This window comes from Sceloporus occidentalis, unplaced genomic scaffold, assembly GCF_023333645.1.
Source record: "Sceloporus occidentalis isolate IW3139 unplaced genomic scaffold, rSceOcc1.0.p SCAF_23, whole genome shotgun sequence".
In the NCBI taxonomy this organism is placed as follows: Eukaryota; Metazoa; Chordata; class Lepidosauria; order Squamata; family Phrynosomatidae; genus Sceloporus; species Sceloporus occidentalis.
This window is the reverse complement of record NW_028317003.1, coordinates 1,157,697-1,181,373: the sequence shown is the minus strand read 5'-3', so window position 1 is coordinate 1,181,373 and position 23,677 is coordinate 1,157,697. Positions and strand designations below refer to the sequence as shown.

The 23,677-nt window shown below is 40.9% G+C and overlaps 2 protein-coding genes across 2 annotated transcripts; both read left to right on the top strand.

Moving 5' to 3' along the window:
• Nucleotides 1-5,557: 5,557 nt before the first annotated feature.
• LOC149300669 (biliverdin reductase A-like) lies at nucleotides 5,558-11,349 on the top strand. The gene is made up of 6 exons (XM_089484937.1): nucleotides 5,558-5,676; nucleotides 6,393-6,512; nucleotides 7,631-7,728; nucleotides 8,090-8,197; nucleotides 10,567-10,738; nucleotides 11,094-11,349. The coding sequence occupies exons 1-6, from the start codon at nucleotides 5,558-5,560 to the stop codon at nucleotides 11,347-11,349; spliced, it is 873 nt and encodes a 290-aa protein (XP_089341063.1).
• A 4,251-nt stretch (nucleotides 11,350-15,600) lies between these two features.
• Nucleotides 15,601-23,283, top strand: LOC149300668 (putative ATP-dependent RNA helicase DHX34). Its single transcript, XM_089484742.1, has 16 exons — nucleotides 15,601-16,287; nucleotides 16,853-17,164; nucleotides 17,246-17,500; nucleotides 17,831-17,933; nucleotides 18,191-18,408; nucleotides 18,586-18,760; nucleotides 18,848-19,041; nucleotides 19,697-19,798; nucleotides 19,943-20,176; nucleotides 20,270-20,440; nucleotides 20,772-20,883; nucleotides 21,518-21,627; nucleotides 21,743-22,015; nucleotides 22,533-22,709; nucleotides 22,829-22,961; nucleotides 23,144-23,283. Exons 1-16 carry the CDS (start codon nucleotides 15,601-15,603, stop codon nucleotides 23,281-23,283), a joined length of 3,396 nt encoding a protein of 1,131 aa, XP_089340868.1.
• The last annotated feature ends 394 nt before the right edge of the window (nucleotides 23,284-23,677 follow it).

Below are 23,677 nucleotides of genomic sequence, written 5' to 3'. Positions count from 1 at the left end.
ATTACGGCGCTCAGCAGTGAAGCAGCGGGCAGTGCAGGAAGACAGAAGGCTCATGGCTCCAGTCGCTGGACCTCAAGGTGAGAAAACTACAAAGGGGGAGAGGGGTTAGACAGTGATAAGGGAAGGAGAGGGGTTATAAAGTGATAAGGGAAGGAGAGGGGTTATAAAGTGATAAGGGAAGGAGAGGGGTTAGAAAGTGATAAGGGAAGGAGAGGGGGTAGATATAAGTAAAGAGTGTGAATTAATGTGTGGATGCATTGAGTGAATGAGGGAGAGCATGAGTTAATATGTGGATGAATTGTCTGAATGAGGGAGCGCATGAGTTGTCTGAATGAGGGAGAGCATGAGTTAATATGGGGATTGAGTTGTCTGAATCAGGGAGAGCATGAGTTAATGTGTAGATGAGTTGTCTGAATGAGGGAGAGCATGAGTTAATGTGTGGATGAATTGTATGAATTAAAGTGTGAATTAGTGAGTGACTGTAAAAGTGTTTGTGTGTATCATAGATGTATAATTGTGGAAGGGCAAAGATGGCACTAGCAGGAGGTTTGAGCTTTGAGGACCAAGATGGCACAGGCAGGGTGTATATGGGACAAAGATGGCACAGGCTGGACTGTTTGGGGACAAAGATTGCAAATCTTATGTGTGTTATCTGGGTGCTGGCCAGGTTCTATGTGGACAGTGAGGACACCAGGATGACTTTGGGGTGTGCAACCTTTGACCTATGCCTGTAATTTAGGGGGTTTTCAATATACCTTTAATGCCGTCTTTTTATGTGAATTCCAATTGATCTTTACCTGCAAAGCTGGGTTTTTGTGTTATTCTGTAGATCCATATGTGCTATGCTATGTTTCCATACATTATTTATGTATACCTGCAAATACAGGGTTAATGTCTTATTCAGTTGATTAATACCTGCAATGCTGTTTCCATGTATTTATGTGATCTATACCTGCGATGCTACATTTCATATATTATTGTATACCTGCAAATACAGGATTTGTATGTTTGATTGTGTTTATTTGATATATACCTTCAGTGCTGCAATCACAAGTGAATTTCAATTGATCTGGGTTTGTGTGTTGATCTATACCTGCTATCGGCAGCAGGGACTAATATTTATATATATATATATATATATATATATATATATATATATATATATATGGGCAGCAGGGGCTAGTAAATGGCTTTTAGATACTTGGACAGGGGCGCAATTTCAGTGCTTGCCATAGGCGCTATTTTCAGTAGATACGCCTCTGGGGCCCTATCTCTTAAAAAAAAAAAAAATAAATAAAAATCAGCCCCATACCATTATCCCTCTTCCACCAATCTTTACAGTTGGCAGAATGCAGTTGGGCAGGTAACGTTCTCCTGGCATCCACCAAGGCCCATCAGACTGCCAACTGCATGGCTCATCACTCCACTGGACAGTTTTCTACTGCTCCAGTCAATCCGACGCTTGGCATTGTACTTGGTGATGTGAGGTTTGCATTCAGCTGCTCGGCCATGGAAACCCAATCCATGAAGCTCCCACTGCAGTTTTTGTGCTGGTAGTAATGCCGGAGGAAGTTTGGAACTCTTTAGCTATGGAATCAGCAGATCTCATTGCGACTTTTCAGCACTCTGTGACCCCGCTCTGTGACTTTACGTGGTCTTCTGCTTCATGGCTGAGTTGCTGCTGTTCCTAAACGCTTCCACTTTCCACTAATACAGATTACAGCTGAATATCTATCAGGGATGAAGTTTCATGGACTGAAAGGTGGCATTCTCTCTCAGTACTAGCTTGAATTCACTGAGCTCTTCAGAATGATGCATTTTTCACAGATGTTTGTAAATACAGACTGCATGGCTAGGTTCTTGATTTTATACCTTTGTGGCAATAGGTCTGATGGAAACACCTGAATTAAGAGGTGTGTCCCAATACTTTTGTCCATGCAGCATATATTCAATTATCTAAAGTGCGATTGCTTCATTCTTTGATTCCTGGTTATTCATTCACTGAACTTTAAACTATGAATATGTCACTTAAATAATACTGGTTGCAGACATTAAAAGTGACTTACTGGGAAATTCTTCAATGAATAAAATATTTAGCAGGCTTCTAATAGAGGATAGTTGATTGATCTTCGTACGCACACACACCGTTTCACAGAACCACCTGAGGAATCCCAGTCCTAAGAAAAAGAAGAATTACATTAAGGTTAATATTTTCATGCAAGAGTTTTTTGACAGCAAAAAGAACAAATTTTATTATAAAGGTAGGAAAGCTGAGGGGATGGTGGTGAGATGGATATTATTCCTGGTATTTCATCCATCCCACTGGATTTTGGATGACGGGTATGGGGGGTACATGGTGGGTACAATGATTTATTTACTAACTTTTAATCACATCACAAACCACTAAGCACAGAATGGCTGAGCATAAAAGTATTTATGTTTTGCAGGTAAGGACATGCGAGTTATCATTCAGGACATATAACAAAAAGTTAACCCCTACCTCCCCATCACACAACTACATTTTCTACAGCCCGGGGGCTTTTCACTTTAAAAATTGAGGTCAATTTGTAAAAATTACACGTGCCTAGTAAAAAAAAAATATATATATAATATGTTAACCCTACGTAAGGTCCATAGGGTATTACCAAACAAAAGTGGCACAATTTTAGTTATATGCCAGCATTGGCAGAATTCTAACAGCAGGAAAAAGAGTGATGATTAGAATGTCTGGCAACTTCCTAAATGAGCTGACCCTGAGACTACTGAAATATTAACCCTGTAATAGCCCGCCATGCAGATTCTATGTAGTGGCTCAACAAATGCTTCTAATACTAGTCACCTGCATTCAAGCAGGCATAGCAAACCATAACTTCCTGTCTTATATATTTTCACAGCACTATATGAATGAAAACAAGTCAGTTCTAGACTGCGTGACCCCGAGAGCTTGCGATTAGATATTTAGAATTTCTACAATCGGGCACAGCTTTATAGCCATAGGAAGGGCTGAGCTCAAGAAGGCATGTTTTGGGAAGACATAGAAGCATACACATGCGTGAGGAATATAATGCTAGACTAGCATTCTCACTTAATATTATACTGAGAATAAACATTAATATTGTATGTGTTTTTTTCATAGCAACCCAACTGCATCGCTAACTGAACACGCTCGGTGTTCCAATTAAACATATTACTATATCTTACAATACCTGTTTATTTCACAAGAGGTATTCTTTCCCAAATCAAATATGGCTGCCATAAACGTGTACGGGCGCGAACACATGACCTAAGAATCGGGGAAGCCAATCAGGCCGTTCTTTTCCTCGCCGCTCGTGCACGCTCACATGCCCGCGGAACATCTCGTAACTCGAGTACGCGCAGGCTAAGCGCGTTCACGTGGCAGCAATAGCTAATGTCATTTTCGTTCATTGCAAAGCAAGCGAAGGACTGGGTGAGTTGGACATCTGCATCGGGTTTTAACCCTTAGAACATTGCACAGTGTATATTATAATGCATTATATGATAAGAAGCTGGCAATCCATCGAGGAAAATGCCTATTATGTATTTGTTCTATAAATGGAAAATATCTATATAGTGCACAGGAAACCTTAAGGAAACCATAACATTCAAGGAGAGATGACATCTGTTTATCCTTTCACTCAGTGAGCCAATTTTACTTTAAATAATCTAATTTACTGTATATTTTTGGACCTATAGCAGGCACTTTTTAAGTGCCCTCTGTACAGGGACAGGCTGGCATTGGGCAGTAGAGGGCAATGCCCCCCCTAGTCCTGCAACACTATTACAAAGTGCTATTATTAGGTGTAATTCTGTGTTAGCATGAGTGTGTGTAAGCGTGTGTGTTAGCATAAGTGTATGTAAGTATAAGTAAGTGTGTGTGGCATACATGTGTGTGTTATTGTGAGAATGTATGTGTAAATATGTGTAACAGTGCATGTGTTAATTACCGAGTGGGGCAAGCAGCCAAAGGGGTAGAAACATAAGATTTTTATGAAATGTATTTCTGCAATAATGTCATAATAATATTTTTACTGAAGTTAAAGAAGGATGCTTTTTTTTTTTTGTAAATTTGCTAGTAATTTCTGTCATTTCTGTGCCACTTAAAAAAAAACACCCAACTATTTTGTATCATGTACCTGAATTCCCTCTAGTTGGCTGGTCATATGATATCACTTTAAAAGCAAAAATAACATAGTAAAGACTAATGCGTCTCATCTGAGTTCCAGGTTCTCTATTTAGAGAAAACTGAACTTGATATGCTGAAAAAATGAAATACCCTGACTGTTATATGTCCTCATCTCTTCTAAGCAGCTGTCACCGATTCATAATATCTGAGTGTAATACTCATGATAATCCTCTAAAATATCAAAGAATTTACATGATTCCATAACAAAACCTCCCAGAAAAGTTATAATCCATTTAGTAAGGAAATTATTTTAGAATATTACAAAATGAAAAAATAAATAAAAATAAACCCCCTACCTGACTTTACTAATTTACTGAATTAGCAGCAATGCTAGATTGTAAGCTTGTTTGAGCAGGGTCCTCTATAAGTCAAATAATGTTATATACTACTATACCCATCGTACAGCGTTACGGAATATGATGGTGCTATATTGAACAATAAATAATAATGATATTGCAGTCCAGGTCTACGCAATAATCTCCTTCTAATGTTATTTTACAGTCATTTTTAAATAATGAAGCAGGGAAGGTTATGTTTGACTAAAATTAGTGTACAAATAACTACATCCTTATTTTTTAATTAAATGATTTTGAGCCATTTAAGGTATTTTGAAAGCTATCGTTGATGGAACTCATTATAATACCTGAGAACACTCGTGGTTTTTTATACAATTCAGAGTATGAATCGTGAGATCCTGATAAAGTCGACCTCAGTCAAAAAGTATCCTTGCTTCCTTCTGACATAATGTCATACTTTGATAAAGATACTTTGATGTAGGTAGAAAGGAACTGAATTTTTAATTTAAAAAAATGCATTCTCATTTTTGCTAAATGCAAGTTTGTGTGTTTTTCATGTTGTACCCATTTACTCTTCTTCATTTTTTGTTTTGTTTTTAAAGACTCTGCTCTGCTAGGTGAGCAGCTCATTACCACAAAGGATAACCTAGCATTTTCTGAAATGTCTTGAATGACGCTGCTATTAAAAGGTTGCAGGGTGTGGATCTGTAAGATTTATCTTAACAAAGCATGTGGCAGATAATTCTGTAATCTTATACAGCCAGATCACTTTACAATTGCCAAAAGTATTTACTCCTACAATATGCCTATGGACTTGGAAGGTCCTGAACAATATATTTCAAATGGCTTCTATATAGCAGTCACTGCCTATGTATTCTTAGATTAGGTCCAAGTGAGTTCTTGAGATGGGCTCTCAGACAAGTCATACCAGGAAGGTGTGACTTACTTACACGTTTTAACATGTTTATCGTTGTGAAAGCAGTACTGTGAAAATGTAAGCTCCTCTACTTTCTCCTGTTGTTAACCCTTTATTGTCTGCATATTACAGGGAAACAAAATGTTTGGAGTTGTAGTTGTGGGAATTGGAATCGCCGGCTCCGTGAGGATCAGAGACCTTCTCAATCCGTTGCAGCAAAGTCCCTCGGAGAACCTGAACCTCGTAGGTTTTGTGTCAAGGTTAGTTGGTTTCCTCAAGCATATTATCCAGTTTAGTTATCTTACAAGCGATATTAACAGTGGCAGCTAATATGCAACTGATGTTCTAGGCAGATAATGAGCATGTTTGTAACCAAAACTATGTGGGGTTTGGAGCCAGGTGGATTTTTTTTTCCATGAAGCAGGAATGACACCAATTTGGACACAAGTGTAAGGTAGTACAAAAATTTCGATTCTGGCAAAGGTAGCAAATGGTTTGACCCGCTTCAGCGTGTCACTTCACCCAAGCAAGAAGGGCCTGGATCCCCGATGGTGGCCCTAGCCAGTGCTACCCTCTTGTTCTGCAAAACACTGTGCCCCAGGCATGGCGCCTTGGCTTTGTCGAGCCTGATGTATTGTTACTTTTTTGAGATCTGAATAGAAAAGAACCTTCCCCAAACTGTTCCCACAAAGATGGAAGCATAACATTGTCCCTTTTTGGACAGTGCTATGAATTTAGAATGCATAATAGTCCCTGTTGGCGTAATCGTCAGGTGTCCCAATACTTTTGTCCTTATAGTGTAAATAGAGGCACCACAGTTGCATGGCATGAAAACGTCTCATCCTGTTTTTACAAAAAGCAGAAAATCGTGTTCTTCGGGTAGAGCGTGTTCTTGAGAGTTGTTTATGAAGAAGCACGCAAAGCCATGTTGTTTGTGGGAACACTAGCAATAATGTTCCTTTATTTTTCACCTCAGGCGGAATCTTGGCCAAGTTAATTCTGCAAAGCAAATCAGTCTGGAGGAAGCTCTCCAAAGAAAAGATATTGATGCTGCTTTCATTTGTACAAATAATACGAACCATGAAGAAAGTATAAGGTAAGACAGTTTCTCTTTGTGCTTACAAAATGAGTGGCTCATTTGGCAGTTGCACAGATTTATGAAGCAGGTTCGTTTTTGGCCTGTAAAGGTTGATCGTTGTGGATGGACCTGGTCATGGATTAGTGGGGCTAAAGGCCACTATCCAAAGATTTTACTTCCCCATTAAGAGTGAGCTTGTTCTGGACATTAGAATGAGTTCATGTACTGGAGTATACCGTTTACATTATTGAATATGCTGTCTGGACACCGGAAGTTGTATTGCGTAGACGTCCCCCGCCGACCCCGCAAGACACCCGGGAGTCTGCTCCGGTAAGTCCGCGGGGGGTGCAGAGGTAAAACGCATCCGCACGATGCGCTTAGACAACCTCCCGTGCCGGCACCCCCCCCCGTGGGAAGTGCTGACAGGGGAGGCTGTCTGAGCGTATCGGGGAGTAGGATGCAGGTCCCCTGCACCGCTGCGGGGGATCTGTATCCTAACCCCGCTGCCTGCCCGGCGCCCGGGACTGCATGTCCCGGGCGTCGGGCGCTAGACCCCGAATATAGGCTGCACCCCCACTTTAAAGTCTTAAAGTGGGGGAAAAAAGTGCGGCCTATATTCGAGCCAATACGGTATATCGTTGCCCCCCCCCCTCCCTGCCTGCATCTTCGCTCCATAAGACGCGGCTGATTTTTCATCCTACTTTGGGAGGAAAAAAACTGCGTCTTATGGAGCGAAAAATACGGTAATTTCACTTTAACAATGGTGAATTTGGTGTATCCACCCTGTGCATAAATCATAGTACATAGTACATAAGAACAGTTATACCTTTTTTGTATATGTGTCTAATAAGAATCCGTTGCATTTGTGCAGTCCTGATGAGATAGATTGGTTTGTTGATAACCAAACTGGTTTATAGTCTGTTCTAGCAGTGTCTTTAACCAGACCTGTCACATATAATTTCAGTTTATGTACAACACTGCATAAGAAACTAATAGGCCAACTTTTGCCTGACACAGTTATAGTTTAATGAGGTGCATTCCTAAAGGAGCATTATAACATCACTATAAAATCACATTTAAATGAGCTTTTTCACTCTCATACAAACGAATGACTTGTACTTTTGGTTTCTTTAAAGGCTTTTTCTCGAGGCTGGTAAACATGTACTTGTGGAATACCCAATGGCACTGTCTTCAAATGCTGCGTGGGATTTATGGCAGTTGGCTGAGCAGAAAGGTAACTGTGTTAATAACCGCTTATTATTTTTATGGTTTTGTATGTACTTTGCTTTTTATGGTTAAGCTGTAATGGTACAGCAAGAATATGATACATCTGCATATGTATGTTATAGTGTCTGCAAGGAAAGGGGGAGATGACACCACTACGCCACTACTCAATGGGCCAGTTATTAGGGAGACCCCTGATGGCGGAGGGGATGGCATAAGGCAGTACCAAACATCACATTGACTTTTGCCCAAATAGGACCACGTATTAGAAGGAAATAAGCTAGACTTTCCTTCTTCATCTTTGTGTTATGGTTTCCTTGAATAAAGCTGAACCATCCCTTATATGTTCTTCCCCATTCTATGCACTGCAGGAAATGTTCTGCATGTAGAGCATATTGAACTCCTTACAGAGGAATACAAGCAACTGAAGAAAGAAGTGGTAGGGAAGAAGCTGGTAGAAGGTGTGCTCCATTTCACAGGTGAGCTTTATTCGTTATTGTTGCCAGTTCTTTCTGAGACTAGGCGGTATGTAGATTGTTAGTGCTTATTAGTATACAGGGCCGGCCTTTGGGGTGTGCGACCTGTGCGACCGCACAGGGCGCCACACTTCAGGGGGCGCCGCCGCCACCGTAGCGTACCGCTGCCGCCAGCAGCGTACCTAGCAGCGGCGGCGGCGGGGGGGGGGGCGAGCGGCACCCGGTGCCGCTCATCAGGGGGGCACCCGGCACCCCTCCAGAGACGGACAGTAATGTCCGCCGCTGGAGGAGCAGCCTCGCAAGGGAGCGGTATCGGAGGTCTTTAACAGACCTGCGGCTCCCTTGAGTGATTTTAAGCCGGTTCAAGGATCTCCCTTGAAGCCGGCTTAACATCACTCAAGGGAGCCGGAGGTCTGTTAAAGACCTCCGATACCGCTCCCTTGTGATCCACGCGGCAACAGCTGCTGTGCGCCGGGGTTTGTTGTCAGATCCCGGCGCACAGCACTGAAGCCACGCCCACCGCTGTCCGTGCCCTCTGACCCGGAAGAAGACAGAAGAACTGAAGAAGAAGAACGAAGAGGAGGAAAAGGAGCTGTAAGGAGAAAAGAGGAAAGGTAGGAAAGCATTCAGTGAGAGTGGATTGGTATGTGTGTGGATTAGTGTATATATGTGTGGATTGGTATATATGTGTGGATTGGTATATATGTGTGGATTGGTATATACGTGTGGATTGGTATATACGTGTGGATTGGTATACGTGTGGATTGGTATATGTGTGGATTGGTATACGTGTGGATTGGTATACGTGTGGATTGGTATGTGTGTGGATTGGTATATATGTGTGGATTGGTATATATGTGTGGATTGGTATATATGTGTGGATTGGTATACGTGTGGATTGGTATGCGTGTGGATTGGTATGCGTGTGGATTGGTATGCGTGTGAGAGTGATGGGTGTTATGCTGTACCATTTCCAATGTCTTTTTCATGATCTAATTATGCTCTAAAAGTACATCATAACTCCCATCACTCTATACTGTTCCATACAGTGGCAGAGCTGGGAGGCAGAGGCCTTGCACCCCCACCGCAGGACTCCTGAAAGGTAAGTGAACTTCAAAGAGGGAAAGGGTAGATAGTTAGGAGGGCGTATATAGGGAGAAGGGAGTGAGACAGGGGAAAGGGGGTAGATAGGGAGAAGGGAGTGAGAAGGGGTAGATACGGCAGAAGAGAGTGAGAAGGGGTAGATAGGGCAATCATACTCCTATCATGCCAAGTCTGCGAGTAAATCCTGGAATCTGGGTATGCCTGGGCATGATAGGAATGTGATTGCTGTTAATCATATATATATATGATATGTATAGACTTGAAAACCGAAGTTGTTTGTGTGGTTATTTGGAAAGTCCCTGGAGTGCCGGTAACTATTTTTGGACTTATATATATATATATATAATATTATTTAATTGTTTTCTCCTATTTTGGTGTGTTACTTACTTTAAATAAAAGTGTTAGATTTTTTTATGGTGTTGGGGGGGTCATATTCGGTTTTGGCCAGGTAAATGCTGCACTTTCGGTTTCAGTCCAGAATTCGTTTCGGTGCATCCCTACTACTAAGCCAGACAATTAAGTGGTAGGCCTAGACCACATCAATGTTTGGCGTAGTATATAGTGATTGGGGTTTTGTTACAAGTTTTTATTCCTTTCTTTTTTGGGGATGGGGGGCGCCAGAGGAATAGTCCGCACAGGGCGCCAGAACACCTAAGGCCGGCTCTGTTAGTATATATCACCAATGAATTATTTGGCACTTCCAACTACCTAGCAATTATTATTGCTATCTCCTACCTCCCATGCAAGAGTGGATATAGAAAGGATGTCGCCAAAAATGTGACGCAAAATAAATATTTAGAGAGTAAGGGCACAGATGATAAACGTGGTAAGTAAGAGACATATAAAAGACCTTAATTTTATTTCCTTAGAACATAATACAGGGGGACGTGTTTGCAATGATAATTTGGAATGTGAAAGATGGATAGAATTTTAAGTAACAATGTCAACGTGACATCAAAATATACCTGAATAAAACTCTCTCTGCATGGCCCACCCCATGAAATCCAACAATCAGAGCTTCTCTTACTTGTAACCTTATGTCTGCTAATTAGACATTGCCGGTTTAATTTATGTTGTCCTCAATAAATATTTCTTGGGGTCCTTAATCCATATCTTCTGAACTTTATTTGGTATGCCATTTGTAAACTAAGCATATTTTAATCTCTTTTAGGGCATGAAGTACATTGGAGCATCTTTATAATTTTTTGCACAGTTCAAAGAAAGAAAATCTTTTAGTTCTGACAAGTCTGCACATTTTATTATTCCAGGTGGGCCTCTAGATGAACAGCAGTCTGGATTCCCATCTTTTAGTGGAATTGCACGATTGACCTGGTTGGTTGACCTCTTCGGAGACTTGACTGTGACTTCAGCCAGTATAGAAGACGTGAAAGAAGATAACTATTCTAAGCTCACTGCACATTTCCTTACAGCAGAGAGCAGGTTAGACTTTCTTTTTATTTATTTATTGAAAATATAATCCAATTTACAGAAAATGTGCTGTAATATCTGGCAATCCTACAAACCAAAAGGAGAGACGAACTAACAAATTATGATTTTTGTTGTAATTTAATTATGTGGAAGTTCCTTTTTGAGGCATACTGAGTGGATCTCATGGTGAACATAGTTTACATTGCATATGGTCCATGTTGTTCACTTGACTGTCCTAAAACCATCTGAGACAAACCATTATTTTACTTTTGAGTGGTGCATAGAGTTAATAGTTGTCATTTTGTTTAATGTATTTTTCTGTATGGGATTCATAGAAAAAAGTAAATAATGATATTTACCTCCACAGACCTCTGACCTGGATTGAGGAAAGGTCCCCAGGTTTAAAGCGTGAGAAGAAAGTCAATTTCTCCTTCACCACTGGGACTTTAGACACCATGCCTGCAGCTCCAAGAGCTTCCGTGGGACCGTTTATGCAAGATCAGAATCTGTTTGCGTTGAAGCTCCTTGGGCAGGTATCAAGGGAGAACCTGGCAGCAGAAAAGAAAAGAATACTCCACTGCATTGACCTGGCTGAGAATATAAGGCAACTTTGTAAACATTAAGAACCCTATTAAAGCAATATCTTGGTACAGTTCTCTTAACTGTGGAAAAATTGATGTTCCTGTTAATTGTTTCACATTTAGGACTTAGCATCAGAATTCCTGTTTTTTGGTATGGTCCTAAGACCACGACCAGACAAATTATTATAGAATTTTAGGAGCCAACCTGATTTGTTTCTTTTTGGAGCTAACAAGAGATGCTGGACATCAGTATATCCATTCCCATCTCCTAGGGTCTGTCCCAGCTGCAGCCCAGTAACCAACATTTATGTTCCGGTAGGAATGTAACTCAGGGGACTCTGAAACCTTGTAACTACGTTCTGAGACTTCTTGAATCGGGATCCTTGTAAGACTTTAGTTGGGCATGTGAAATATTTTTGCGCTGATGTGGTTGAGACACAACTTGTGTCTAATGCCCTAAAGATTATTATGGTGCCTTGTTCTTTCACAATAAATATAGACGTATTTAACCAATCATAAGTAAAACCATTGAACCACATTTTCTTCAACATTAACAGTTTCTTATCTGGCAACAGATGTTTAATTTTCCATGGGATGCCTGGTTCTTAGGTTACGCTGTGACATCACTCCTCAAATTAGAAAACATGACTCATCAGTTACTTAACACTCAGCAAGCACTAGTTTACAATAGTTTTCATTTCTTAAAACTTTGAAATACGTTGAAAAGGGCCGATTATTTTTTCAAACACTTCTAGATGTTCGTTCTCTAATTTTCAGTTATATTGTAGGAAGCAGCAGAAAGGGAAGCTTGTCTCTTGATACCGAAAGTATTATACCAAGATTGATGTGCCTTAAAGATCCAAAATAGCATGTGATCAGTATATTAGGCAAAACCTGTAGTGTTTGTGTAGTAAGATGAATTAAAATATACCTTTGGATGATGACTTTAAAAGGTGAATTGTCGATTGAGGTTTAAAAAAAAAAAAAAAAAGTTTTGGCAAATTATTTCTATATTTTTGCCAAAGCTTATTGTATGTTTTCTAGTACATCTGTTTGTCAGAAGCATTCATTTAAATCTCGTATAAGGTTATAAGAACATCTTCTGAAAGTTAATTTCTGCCCGACTGACTCCAATTTTTAACCAAGGATCTTTAACAGCATAGAATTTTGTGTGATTAATGAAGTTTGTAGAATTCATACATTGTAAGAATAAATCTGTTTTCCTACTGGATTTTAACTTTGTTAAAATTTCAGTTTTGTTCTGTGTAAAGAAACCTATTTATAAAAGAATGCCTTATTTCAAAGAGATTTTGACTTGTTTCCAGATTATTATTTTTTTATAATTTCCTTTCTAAATATTGTATCCTGATTATGCAATATCTCATGTGGCGACTGAAAAACAAAACAATAAACAGTAAATCTGAAAACTGTTGTGTTTTGGGGGTTTTTCTCCCCTCGAAATTGAAAAGATTTGGCTGACGTTATTAACATTTACTACTGTAGCCTAGTATTGTCACTCATAAACATCCATGCTCACACATGAATATCCATGCTCACACACCCACACAATTTATTAACTCATATTTAAAATTAATACTTCTGTAATCCTAATTTCTTTAAAAAGTCATTAGACAAAAGGGTACACATAAAAAATGTGTAACACCTTTTGGATAATAGCTTATTTTACTCAGCAAATGTGCTGAACATCTTATGGTTAGTTACATAGTATATGCATCCTTGGGGACACACGGGCGAAGCGCCACTTCTCTGGGTCACGACGGGAAAACTCTGGGTCGGGGAGCAGTATTGTGGCACATCCCAATCTTTGGTTTATTCCCCTCCTACAAAAGCATGTGTCCTGCAACGTCAGCGTGACCACCCACTGATATCAGAGGGACCGCTCCCACCGACGTCACTGGGACCTTCTGTGTTTTATGTGTTATTATTTTATTAAATTGTGAGCGCGAGTGTATAAAATGTGTGTGAGCACGGATGTGTATTTGTAAATGTTTGTTAGCAGGGATGTGTATGTGAGCATGTGCATTTGTATATGTGTATGAGCATGAGGATGTAAGTGTATGTTAGTGGGTATGTGTGTGTGCATGAGTGTGGGCACATGTGAGTGTATGTAAAAATGTGTTCCAGTGCATACTCTAGGTACGCCCCTGTTTAAAACATACATAAAAGTTATTCTGTGTTATAAAGCAGAATTTAAAAATAATAAAATATAATAATATCTGGAGGAGACTTTCGCCAAAATTGCCTATGTTTCTGCATGGAAACAAAACCATTATATTCTGGGTTCAATTAAATCAAGCAAATTCTGTGATTAACATTCCATTTCTATGAGCAGCAGGGACCAAGATGGTACATTACGCATCGTAATTGTACATGGTTACCATGTTTTCTGCCCACTCTCACCTGTTACAGTTTAACGGTGGATCCCTACCTCGTTTCTGTAATTTAAATTGTTATATATATATATATATTATATATATATTATATATATATATATATATATATATAATATACTTTTTATATACTTATGTCATGTTTAACCATTGTACAGCGTGGCAGAGTACGATGGCACTATATAAAACAATAAAGAATAATGAAATGACAAAATGTTTGCACTCTCGATCCACTTGTTAAATGAGTAATTGTTTTAAGAGAACAATTGGGAACCGTAATGCCCGTTTCTAGAGAGAACTTCCAAAACATAATGTGTGACATCCACAGTTTTAATTTTTCATTTCTTTTTATACATTTTTCTAATGAAGGTGAAAATGACTGAAGCGTGTGCTCTGCAGGTGTGTGAAAGCTGCTAATGTACATTGACCTCGTTATATGGAATTACCAGACATGCATGATCCGTGTAAATCAACATGAGTTATGCATTAAAATTAATTCTACTGCAAATTGTCCATCGCCATGGCAACCCTTGAAACCTTCAAAAGAGGAGAAACCTATCATTTGGTTGCTATGGTAACCAGGACCTTTTTTTTTAAACCCTGGGTTTGCACAAGAATGCATTTTTTAAAAAAAAACACCAGCATGATTATAATAGTTACTGTTATGATTACTATTCGACTGAACTAACGTTGGCTAGCGATGAATACCGAAGGTTTTCCATACACTGAATTCTATAATATATATATATATATTTTAAAAACCTATCAAGAAATGTGTATGTAATATGTGGGTGTCAAATTATTTTGCAGCAGTCTCTTAAATACTGAATCTATTGCAGATGCATTATCTTTCAGCCGTTAGCAACAGTAACTAATGTAACTAAGACTGCCCCCCCCCGTAATTTACTGGGCGTGTCGGTGAGAAGTTTCGGGAAGTGATGTCAATGCGTTCCAAGCTTCGATTTGGAACACTGTTCTGGAACGCAAAATAGGAAGTCGGGTTTGTGGTATTTTAGCATGTGTAAAAAGCAGGGATTGGTGTAAGATCTGGCTCCAGTGCTTCACGTGAAATAAGAGGTCAGAAAACATTATTGCTTTCACGTTTATATAAATAATAGTAAGAATGATTCGTTTAGTTACGATGTTTTTGTGGGTGAAGGGGTTTTGTACTTGTCACGATGTATTATAAGACACAGGAACATATTTGGTGGCTTTGGAAACAAGTAGTGGGGGGTGTGCCCTGATTTATCTGCCCACTGGTATGTGTCTTAATGCCTGTGCCCACTGGTATGTGTCTTAATGCCTGTGCCCATTGACATCTGTGCCCATTCGTATAGATTTATCAGTCCACTGGTATGTGGCCTAATGTCTGGTCCCACTAGTATGTGCCCAAGTGTCTGTGCCCTGATGTACCTAGCCACTGGTATATGCCCTGACATCTGTGTCCGCTGTTACGTGCCCTGAGGCCTGTGCCCACTGGTATATGCCCTGACATCTGTGTCCGCTGGTACGTGCCCTGAGGCCTGTGCCCACTGGTATATGCCCTGACATCTGTGTCCGCTGGTATGTGCCCTGAGGCCTGTGTCTTCTTGTATATACCCTGTGCCGACTGGTACGTTCCCTGGCACCCGTGCCAACTAGTACATGTACCAAAAGGGGACGAAAGAGCTATGTGTTCTGTTGTCTGTGTATTGCATGGATTTGACAGGTACGGTATATGTTCTGATGTATGAATAGATAAGGGGAGATACTTGTGCTGGTTATATCTGTGAGAGATATGTGTCCTGATTTCTGGGTGTTTGGGGGTAATGAATGTTATATTTTAAATCCTCTCGTCTATTGTTGGTGTTATATTCCCTCAATTCAGAACCTACAGCATGATATGGAGAGAGACAGAAGCAGCCATCAGTGGGACTGGAACTATCCTCATACTCGAAGGCGCCTTGAAGACCTGTTTTTTAGTGAAGGAGGTTACATTAAAAGTGGCTCAGAGGAAAGTAAAGAGTTCTGGCTATTTTTTGAGCGTTTTCAAAGATTCCAAAATCACCCGAAACCTGACAGGAGAAGTAACGAAAACAGCTCAAGGGAAGAAAGCGGTTTAACGTTGATTGACCTTCCCAAGGTCTATGACCCAAGATACCGTATTAATGTTTCCATTGCCCTCAGCAGAGACCTTGAAAAAGTTCTTCATGGACATCACAAAGAAAAAGGACGTAGCTCAAGAGATTATGGTGACTTTCCTAAGGAAAAGCTTGCTGAGTTTAAGAAAGCTATTCTTCATTACCTGGACTTTACCCAGAAACAAAGCTTTGGTAAATTAGTTAAGCTCCGAAAAGAAAGGTCAAGCTTGCCAATCTTTCAGTACAGGGAGAAGATTGTTCGTTTGATGAAGGAGCATCAGGTTGTGGTGGTGGCAGGAGACACTGGATGTGGAAAGTCCACTCAAGTGCCACAATACCTATTGGCAGCAGGATTTGGACATATTGCCTGCACTCAGCCCCGCAGGATAGCTTGTATTTCATTAGCCAAGCGGGTTGGGTTTGAAAGCCTAAATCAGTATGGCTCAAAGGTGAGATACTACTGTTTCAAATATGATTTTCATTTAGAAGTGCTCATTTTCCCCATATGCATTTGCCCTTTGCTCTTTCCTCACCTATTTTCCGTGCAGTAGATGTGTTGGCTGAAGACATCCCCTGACACATGATATAGTTAACCTCCAGTCATCTCAATCTATGGCTAGGGGCAGGGCTGGTGCAAGGATTTTTGCCACCCTAGGCAAAACATAATTTTGCTGCCCCCTGGCTCCTCCCCCACAAGCGGCCGGCAGCTCGTGGCTACTGCCTGCATAGCTGCCTGCCTCCCATCGAGTGACCGCGGCCGGCTCCCTCCAAGTAAGTGCTCTAGGCGGGCGCCTACTTTGCCTATAGGTCTGAGAGAGACCCAACCCTGTGCATGTGTAAAAAGCACTTCCCCCTAAATTGTGCGAATTGTGGGCAGGGAGCAGCAGCTACTTCCTAAGGTAAGTGTTTTTTTTAACCGCACAGAGTATTTTATATGCAGTTAAACTGTCCCTTTAACAACAATGACACATTGGCACCACCATATGATAATGACCATCTGTAGTTCTCCCATAGGTTGGCTATCAAATCCGTTTCGAGAGTAGCCGCTCCCCAGCTACAAAGATTGTCTTCTTGACTGAGGGCCTCCTACTACGTCAAATACAGAAAGACCCTGAGGTCCCTCAGTACCAGGTCCTTATTGTGGATGAGGTTCATGAGCGGCATCTTCATAGTGATTTTTTGCTGGGAGTTTTGCAACGATTGCTGCCATTGCGTCCTGACCTGAAAGTGATACTTATGTCAGCCACCATCAACATCAAGCTCTTCTCTGGATACTTTGACCAGGCCCCAGTCCTGCAGGTCCCCGGGAGACTTTTTCCTATACAGGTAAGCAACCCATAAGATCCATGTATCACTCTAAACAAAGGTCCTTTACTTCTTTTCTCAGTATGAGTGTCTGTATTCCAGGTACTCTACCAACCAATTCCTCAGGAAGAGAAAGCCTCGAAGACAGAGAAACTGGATCCGAGGCCATACCTTCGAGTACTACAGTCAATTGATCACAAATATCCAGCCGAGGAGAGGGGTGACCTTCTGATCTTCTTGAGTGGGGTGACAGAGATTAGCAGTGTACTAGAGGCAGTGCAGGTCTATGCCACCCAGACTCAGCGCTGGATCGTGCTTCCACTACACAGTACACTTTCCATCGCAGAGCAGGACAAGGTAACAGCTTCTGAGATACAAGTGCAACGTTCTCATTCTATCACTCCGTGTACTTCCTCATTGATGTATGTGTGCCAGTTGGAGCCTGGGTACATGTGTTCCCATATGCAGAGATAATGATGAGTGAAGTGGCCGTATTTAGAAATTAATACTGGAATAATTCTGTAGAAAGAGCCACAATTCTAAATGTGTCGCATTGTATACCCATTACATTACATTTATTGTTGTATAAATATTGTAGATGTCGTTTGTTACGCATGTTTTAGACTTTGCGTTAGAATAGCACATTTTCGTGGCCTTTGAATTGAGTGTTTTTGCCTTTATGTCCAGGTGTTTGACTTGGCTCCACCAGGCGTGAGGAAATGTATAATTTCCACTAATATCGCAGAGACCTCTGTCACCATAGATGGCGTGAGATTTGTCCTGGATTCAGGTGAGTGTTTTTGTTCTCGTCTAAACCCTTCCCAAATAGTACTGTGATCTATTGCCATGATATACTGTGCATACTACAAACTTTGGTCTACCCTGAATGTGTACCTCTGCCAAAAGGTCTATATTTTATATTAAAACTACATTTGTTTTGTCTTAACTTTTGTAGGTCTATTTCTGTTGCTGTTACTCTTGGGTTGTATCGTAGTAAGAATTCATGTTGGATTTCTTTTTCATCCCAAATATGTTGTGTGATGACAGGGAAGGTGAAGGAGATGAGTTTTGATCCCAAAGCCAAAATGCAACGTCTGCAGGAATTTTGGATCAGTCGCGCAAGTGCTGAGCAGAGAAAGGGTCGAGCTGGCAGGACGGGCCCTGGCGTCTGTTACAGGCTCTACGCAGAATCCGATTATGATGCCTTTGCACCGTACCCGGTTCCAGAGATCCAGAGAGTTGCCTTGGATGCTCTGCTCCTGCAGGTACTCCAGTAAAACTGGAATTTGGGTAAAATATTTTGGGTTTGAAATTCGGATGGAGCGGGCTCACCTGAATGGTTGCACACACGTGAAGCAGAATGGTGACTGTAGCTCGAACGGAAGCTTTTAGTGCTAATGTTAAAACATAATGCTGTAGATTGTAATGCTTTTGGTTTTCAGATGAAAAGTATGGATCTTGGGGATCCCCGCTCCTTTCCATTTATTGAGCAGCCCCCCATGTCCAGCATAGAGACTGCCATTTTCTATTTGCGAGATCAAGGTGCTCTGGACTCAAATGAGGAGCTGACCCCCATTGGAAAGCTGCTGGCCAAGTTGCCTGTAGATGTTGTAATAGGTAAAGCAAGGACTTTCATCTCTTTCACTCGCCATCGATCTCGTAACTGAGACACCATATTTCAGAATTTTTATGTGTCTGTTGCAGGGAAGATGCTGATTTTGGGGTCGCTGTTTACCCTATTGGAGCCAGTTTTGACTATTGCCGCTGCACTTAGTGTGCAGTCCCCATTCCTCCGCAGTGCAACTAATAATCCAGAGTGTGCCACAGCCAGGAAGCCCTTGGAAAGTGATCATGGAGACCCCTTTACGCTGCTAAACGTTTTTAATGAGTGGATACAGGTGAAAGGCTTTGCATCTGACCCTTAAACTTATCACTGTTATTAGTATTTTGATTGTACCAAGGAACTGTCCCGTTAACCTCTAACCAGAGACGTAAACCAATACACTTTAGCCCTAGGAGGAGCTGCCCCTTTAACACTTTATTGCCATCAGGATTATTTACTTCTAACATTGAGGGCAGATCACTAAACACTAGTATTAAGTCAAACTGTTTGATTAGACTATTAAAAACAAGTTGTGATTTATAGCATTTTAAAACAATAATTGATCTTTTGTGTCTCTTTTTTTTTATGAACAGTTCTGTAAAACGGTCAGCCAAATTCCATTTATAGGAGAAATTGAATGATCATTGCTTGATATATTTTTGTAAAAAAAAATATTTATTTGGAGTTTTTACTTGTCTGCACATGCCACGTTATTACACAAACACTGATTTATTTGTGATTAAATATAAAAATTCCACACAGTCTTAAACACCATTAAGGTAATGCCTGCTTCTTGTAACTTGCTGGTTTTATCTCTAGATATCGTTGCACTAGATTGTACTTTTTTTAAAGCTACCTCACTAATATTGTGCGTCGTCTGCCTTAAATATAATACTTCTTCCAGGAGGGGCCATATTTCACCATATCTCCTTTATTTTGGGGTATGTTAGATGAAATCAAGTCGAAGCAGTAACTCCCGGAAATGGTGCCGCCGTAGAGGTTTGGAAGAGCAAAGATTGTACGAGATGGCAAACCTTCGGCGACAATTTAAGGTCAGAGACTTATGTACGGTTCTAAACACCAGAAACAGGTCAGGGACGTTTACATTATTTTAATACCTGTGTGCTAGGAAATCTACTAGTGGTCTAAACATAAAATGTAAATGAAAAAAAATATTTTACTTATCTGTTTTTTAGGAGCTGCTAAAGGATCACAGGATGCTGGAGGAGAGTGAAGCTCATGTTGGAGACCGTAATAGCCGCCAGCGGCAGCACAGGGAGCGGAAAGAGCTACACCAGCTAAAAAGACATCATGAACGCTCAGAGAAGCAGAAGCGCAAGGTGCTGAAGTTGCAGGATCAGGATAATGGATCCTCAAGTGATGGAGAGGAAAGGTCCAACCAAAAGAAGGAAGACAATGTAGATATCCAGGTATGTATGCTAAATAATATTATTGAGGAGCCGGCAAGTAGGTGGTTTGTCTGTCTGTAGACGTGTAAGTCAATTCTTCTCATCTTCTTGCAGGACATAAAGTTTAAGCTGCGCCACAATGTGGATCAACTGCGAGCATCTAGTGCTGGAGAGGAGCTTTCAAGCGCGCAACTATCCCTACTTAAGCTTATTGTGTGTCATGGTCTTTACCCACAGCTCGCAGTGCCTGACAGCTTTAACAGCTGCCGCAAGGACTCTGATCAGGTGAACACCAAGCAGGTGCAGAGGGTCTGACCCTAAATATCACCATTCCTACTCAGGGCTGAGGCTTCAGCTCATTAAACACATCACAGTCATTAGGTCCATTTTCACGGAGACATATAGCTGGTAACAAATTATGTTTTATTTACTTAATTTTATAACCCTCAAGAGTCTAAGCAGGATTCATAACATTGTACGGTTTGTGATATAGTAAAAGTAGTGCTTCTATATGCTGTCCATTGCTATTTGCTGTCCATTGTGTTCTCATGTGGACCTTGCATCTTGCATGGTATAGCTCACTTTTTAGCCAAGTATGGTTTGCTTTTTCCCTAAGGTCTTCCACACAAAGAGTAAACATGGCATAGTCCTTCATCCGACTAGTGTCTTCTCCAGCAATCCTGAACTCCTACAGGTGGACAGCAACCAAGAAGAAGTAACTCCGGCAGGTAATACTGATTAAAACCTAACGATGGGCAAACACCTCTTCTACCTACTCATGTCACCTTTTAGGTTTTTATCATCATCTGCTTGAGGGGGAACGGTAGGAAGCAATATTATTCACCATTAGTGTACAGAAAACTTGGGGTGCCACTATCTAGAAGAGGTGACCTAAGGGAAAGGGAACAACACAAAAGTGGTTTTAAGCGACACAGGTAGTTGGTAGCAGTGTTGAAATATCCACAGATAGTTGGTCCAGAAATGGTGCAGGAATGGAGAATGGCCATTTGGTAAGGGCAAAATATAGATAGTTGTCTAGGGATAAACTTTGAAGACATCTGTTTGGTACATGAGAAATAAAGGTTTTTCAGACAAAGACAAAGGTTTTGGTTTTTTTGAGAAAAAGGAAGGTGGTAGAGATAGTGATCACCACCAATTTATTATGAAATTAGTAATATGTTTTGTATTTTTGCTATTTAATTTTTTTAAGAATCCCATGTAACTACAGAGGTAGGTGCAACATATAGTGCCTGTAGAATTGTCTCCGACAGCTGTTTTTGTAGGGTATATGCGAGCCATTTTTAATGTACAACATGGGAAAAAATATCTTATTGATTATACAAACTTTTCTTCATATTGCAGACTCAAAGAAAAAAGGGCAGAGCAGTAAGCATCAGATTGTGGGATTTGTGTCTCTCCTGGAGACGAACAAGCCGTACCTGGTGAACTGTGTTAGAATGCCAGCTCTGCATGTAAGAGATCACTGCGGAATCAGTGGGAAAATCATAATTCTGCGTTTATGGATGTTTGCTTCCGTTTGTGTATACTTAGGCTGTGATTGCAGTCACCTCTTTGTCTTTGCCCCAGGGTTTCTTACTCTTAGCCCGTTCTTTGGACACGAGTGCTGACTGCTGCCGCATAGTGTGTGATAGCTGGATGGAGATAAATGTGGAAGAACCCGAGGAGGCTCTGCGCTTAATCTCAGAAGCAGTGCGACTGCGGTTGGCTTGGGAGAAGCTGCTGAAGTCCAGATTGGAAATGTCGTCTGGGCGAGAGGACTCTCAGAAGGATGATGAGCGGAGAAAGAGGAGAGAAATCAATTGCCTAGCCCAAAGTTTGGTGGATTTTGTGAAGTCCGAGGTGGGTCCAGTTTTTGCCATGATCAGATCAGGGATCAATAACCATAAATACCCATGCCAAAAACAATTACACATCTTCTTCCTTAAAGGTTTCTAAAAATACTGGATGGTTTGGACAGGAAACAAAATGAGGTACATCTACAGAAAAAGAGGAGGGCTGAAAAAGTTGGAAAGACTCGTGAAGTTAAAATGTTTATTGATGAGGGAGATACCAATTCAATTAAATGACAGGGATACTTGTGTATATATAATACACAAGGCCAAGCTTCATCTGCAAGAATTTGGGTGGTTCTCTATAAACCATTAATCAATGAATGATGAAATCTTATTGATTTAAATAAACCTTAATGCAGACGACTGTACTTTGATTCTGACTTTTGCACCCGGGGGGGAAATTTTCCCTTGGTCGTCCATTGCACTAAATCACTATGGCTTGGCAGTTAGCGTGATAGCCTGGTAAGTTCCGTTACTGACTACTATGAAACATTTCTTTACTGGTGCAACGTTTCCTTTTCTAGGTGGTTTACAGTATGAGGAGGCTGGCTGCATTGGAGACCCAGAATTTGTATGTCGGCCCTCAGACCATGACCTCTGTCCCCTGCTTGCCTGGGGTATTCAGCAACGAGGATATGAAGCCAGACCCTGTGAAAGGAGGTTACCAGGTCACTAGTTTCATGACCTATAATTGCTTATTGGTGAGTGCTGAGGAACCTACGGAAGGTTGTGTCGTTCATGGCGGACTTCAATGCAATTTGTCTGGCCATTTCTGCACAAATATATACTATATATATATGTGTTCCTTTTGTACATTCAGAATGACACCGACTTCTACAGTGACTGTCTACGTTCCTTCTGGACCTGCCCACGCTGTGGTCTCTACATGCCATTCACACCTATGGAGCGAATGGCCCATCAAAACACCTGCGCAGAAGAGAGTAATGCAGGAGGTATTACACCATTACAGCTTCCCATTAGCTTATATTTAAAGTGCATCTCAATTTCCTATCTTTCTTCTTAAACCCCCACCACAAAGGTCGGGCAGCAAAATAAAGTACGCAGATCAGGTGGGAGTTGGGGGATACATCCAACAAATCCAAGTTCTCATTTTTGTTTGTTTTGTTCCCCTCAGAAAGCAGTGATCATGCCAGCAAGGCCACATCAGTGACTCCTCTGCACAAGAGCTATCGCTGTGACGTCTGTCAGCAGGACTTGATGTTGACTCCTACAGAAATTCTGCGCCACAAGAGGCAGCATCTAATCAGTGCATGATGAGCTGTTGTGACATCTTTGATTTTTTTTTTCTTCCTAACAATCTATTTTTATAATTTATCATCATATTTTGCAAAGAACCAAGATGTTCTGTAACGGTGTATTTTGAACGGGGCAATTACCTTTTGCAGGACAAACAGTAAAATGTGGAATCCACTTTCATGAGAAATTGTGTTTACTTTTTCAATAGATAGCATGTGAGTGAGTGTTGCTTCATATGATGTATGGTCTGTGGCCGATTGGCAGCTTCTGAGAGTAAAAAAAAAAAAAGTGAGTTATTTTAGGCAGCTCAAGCACCATGGAGTAGGCAGCCTAATATGGCTGTTTGCTACTATGGTAATGTGTTGTATAGTGGTAACACGCTACCAACAACATCTATTGTGGGATCAGGAGT

Coding starts and splice junctions, on each gene's coding strand:
- LOC149300669 (XM_089484937.1), top strand. CDS start 5,558: ATGTTTGGAGTTGTAGTTGTGGGAATTGGAATCGCCGGCTCCGTGAGG. Junction 6,513..7,630: donor AACCATGAAGAAAGTATAAG/GTAAGACAGTTT, acceptor GTTTCTTTAAAG/GCTTTTTCTCGAGGCTGGTA. Junction 8,198..10,566: donor AGGTGTGCTCCATTTCACAG/GTGAGCTTTATT, acceptor TTATTATTCCAG/GTGGGCCTCTAGATGAACAG.
- LOC149300668 (XM_089484742.1), top strand. CDS start 15,601: ATGGAGAGAGACAGAAGCAGCCATCAGTGGGACTGGAACTATCCTCAT. Junction 17,934..18,190: donor GAGATTTGTCCTGGATTCAG/GTGAGTGTTTTT, acceptor GTGTGATGACAG/GGAAGGTGAAGGAGATGAGT. Junction 20,884..21,517: donor AGAAGAAGTAACTCCGGCAG/GTAATACTGATT, acceptor TTCATATTGCAG/ACTCAAAGAAAAAAGGGCAG.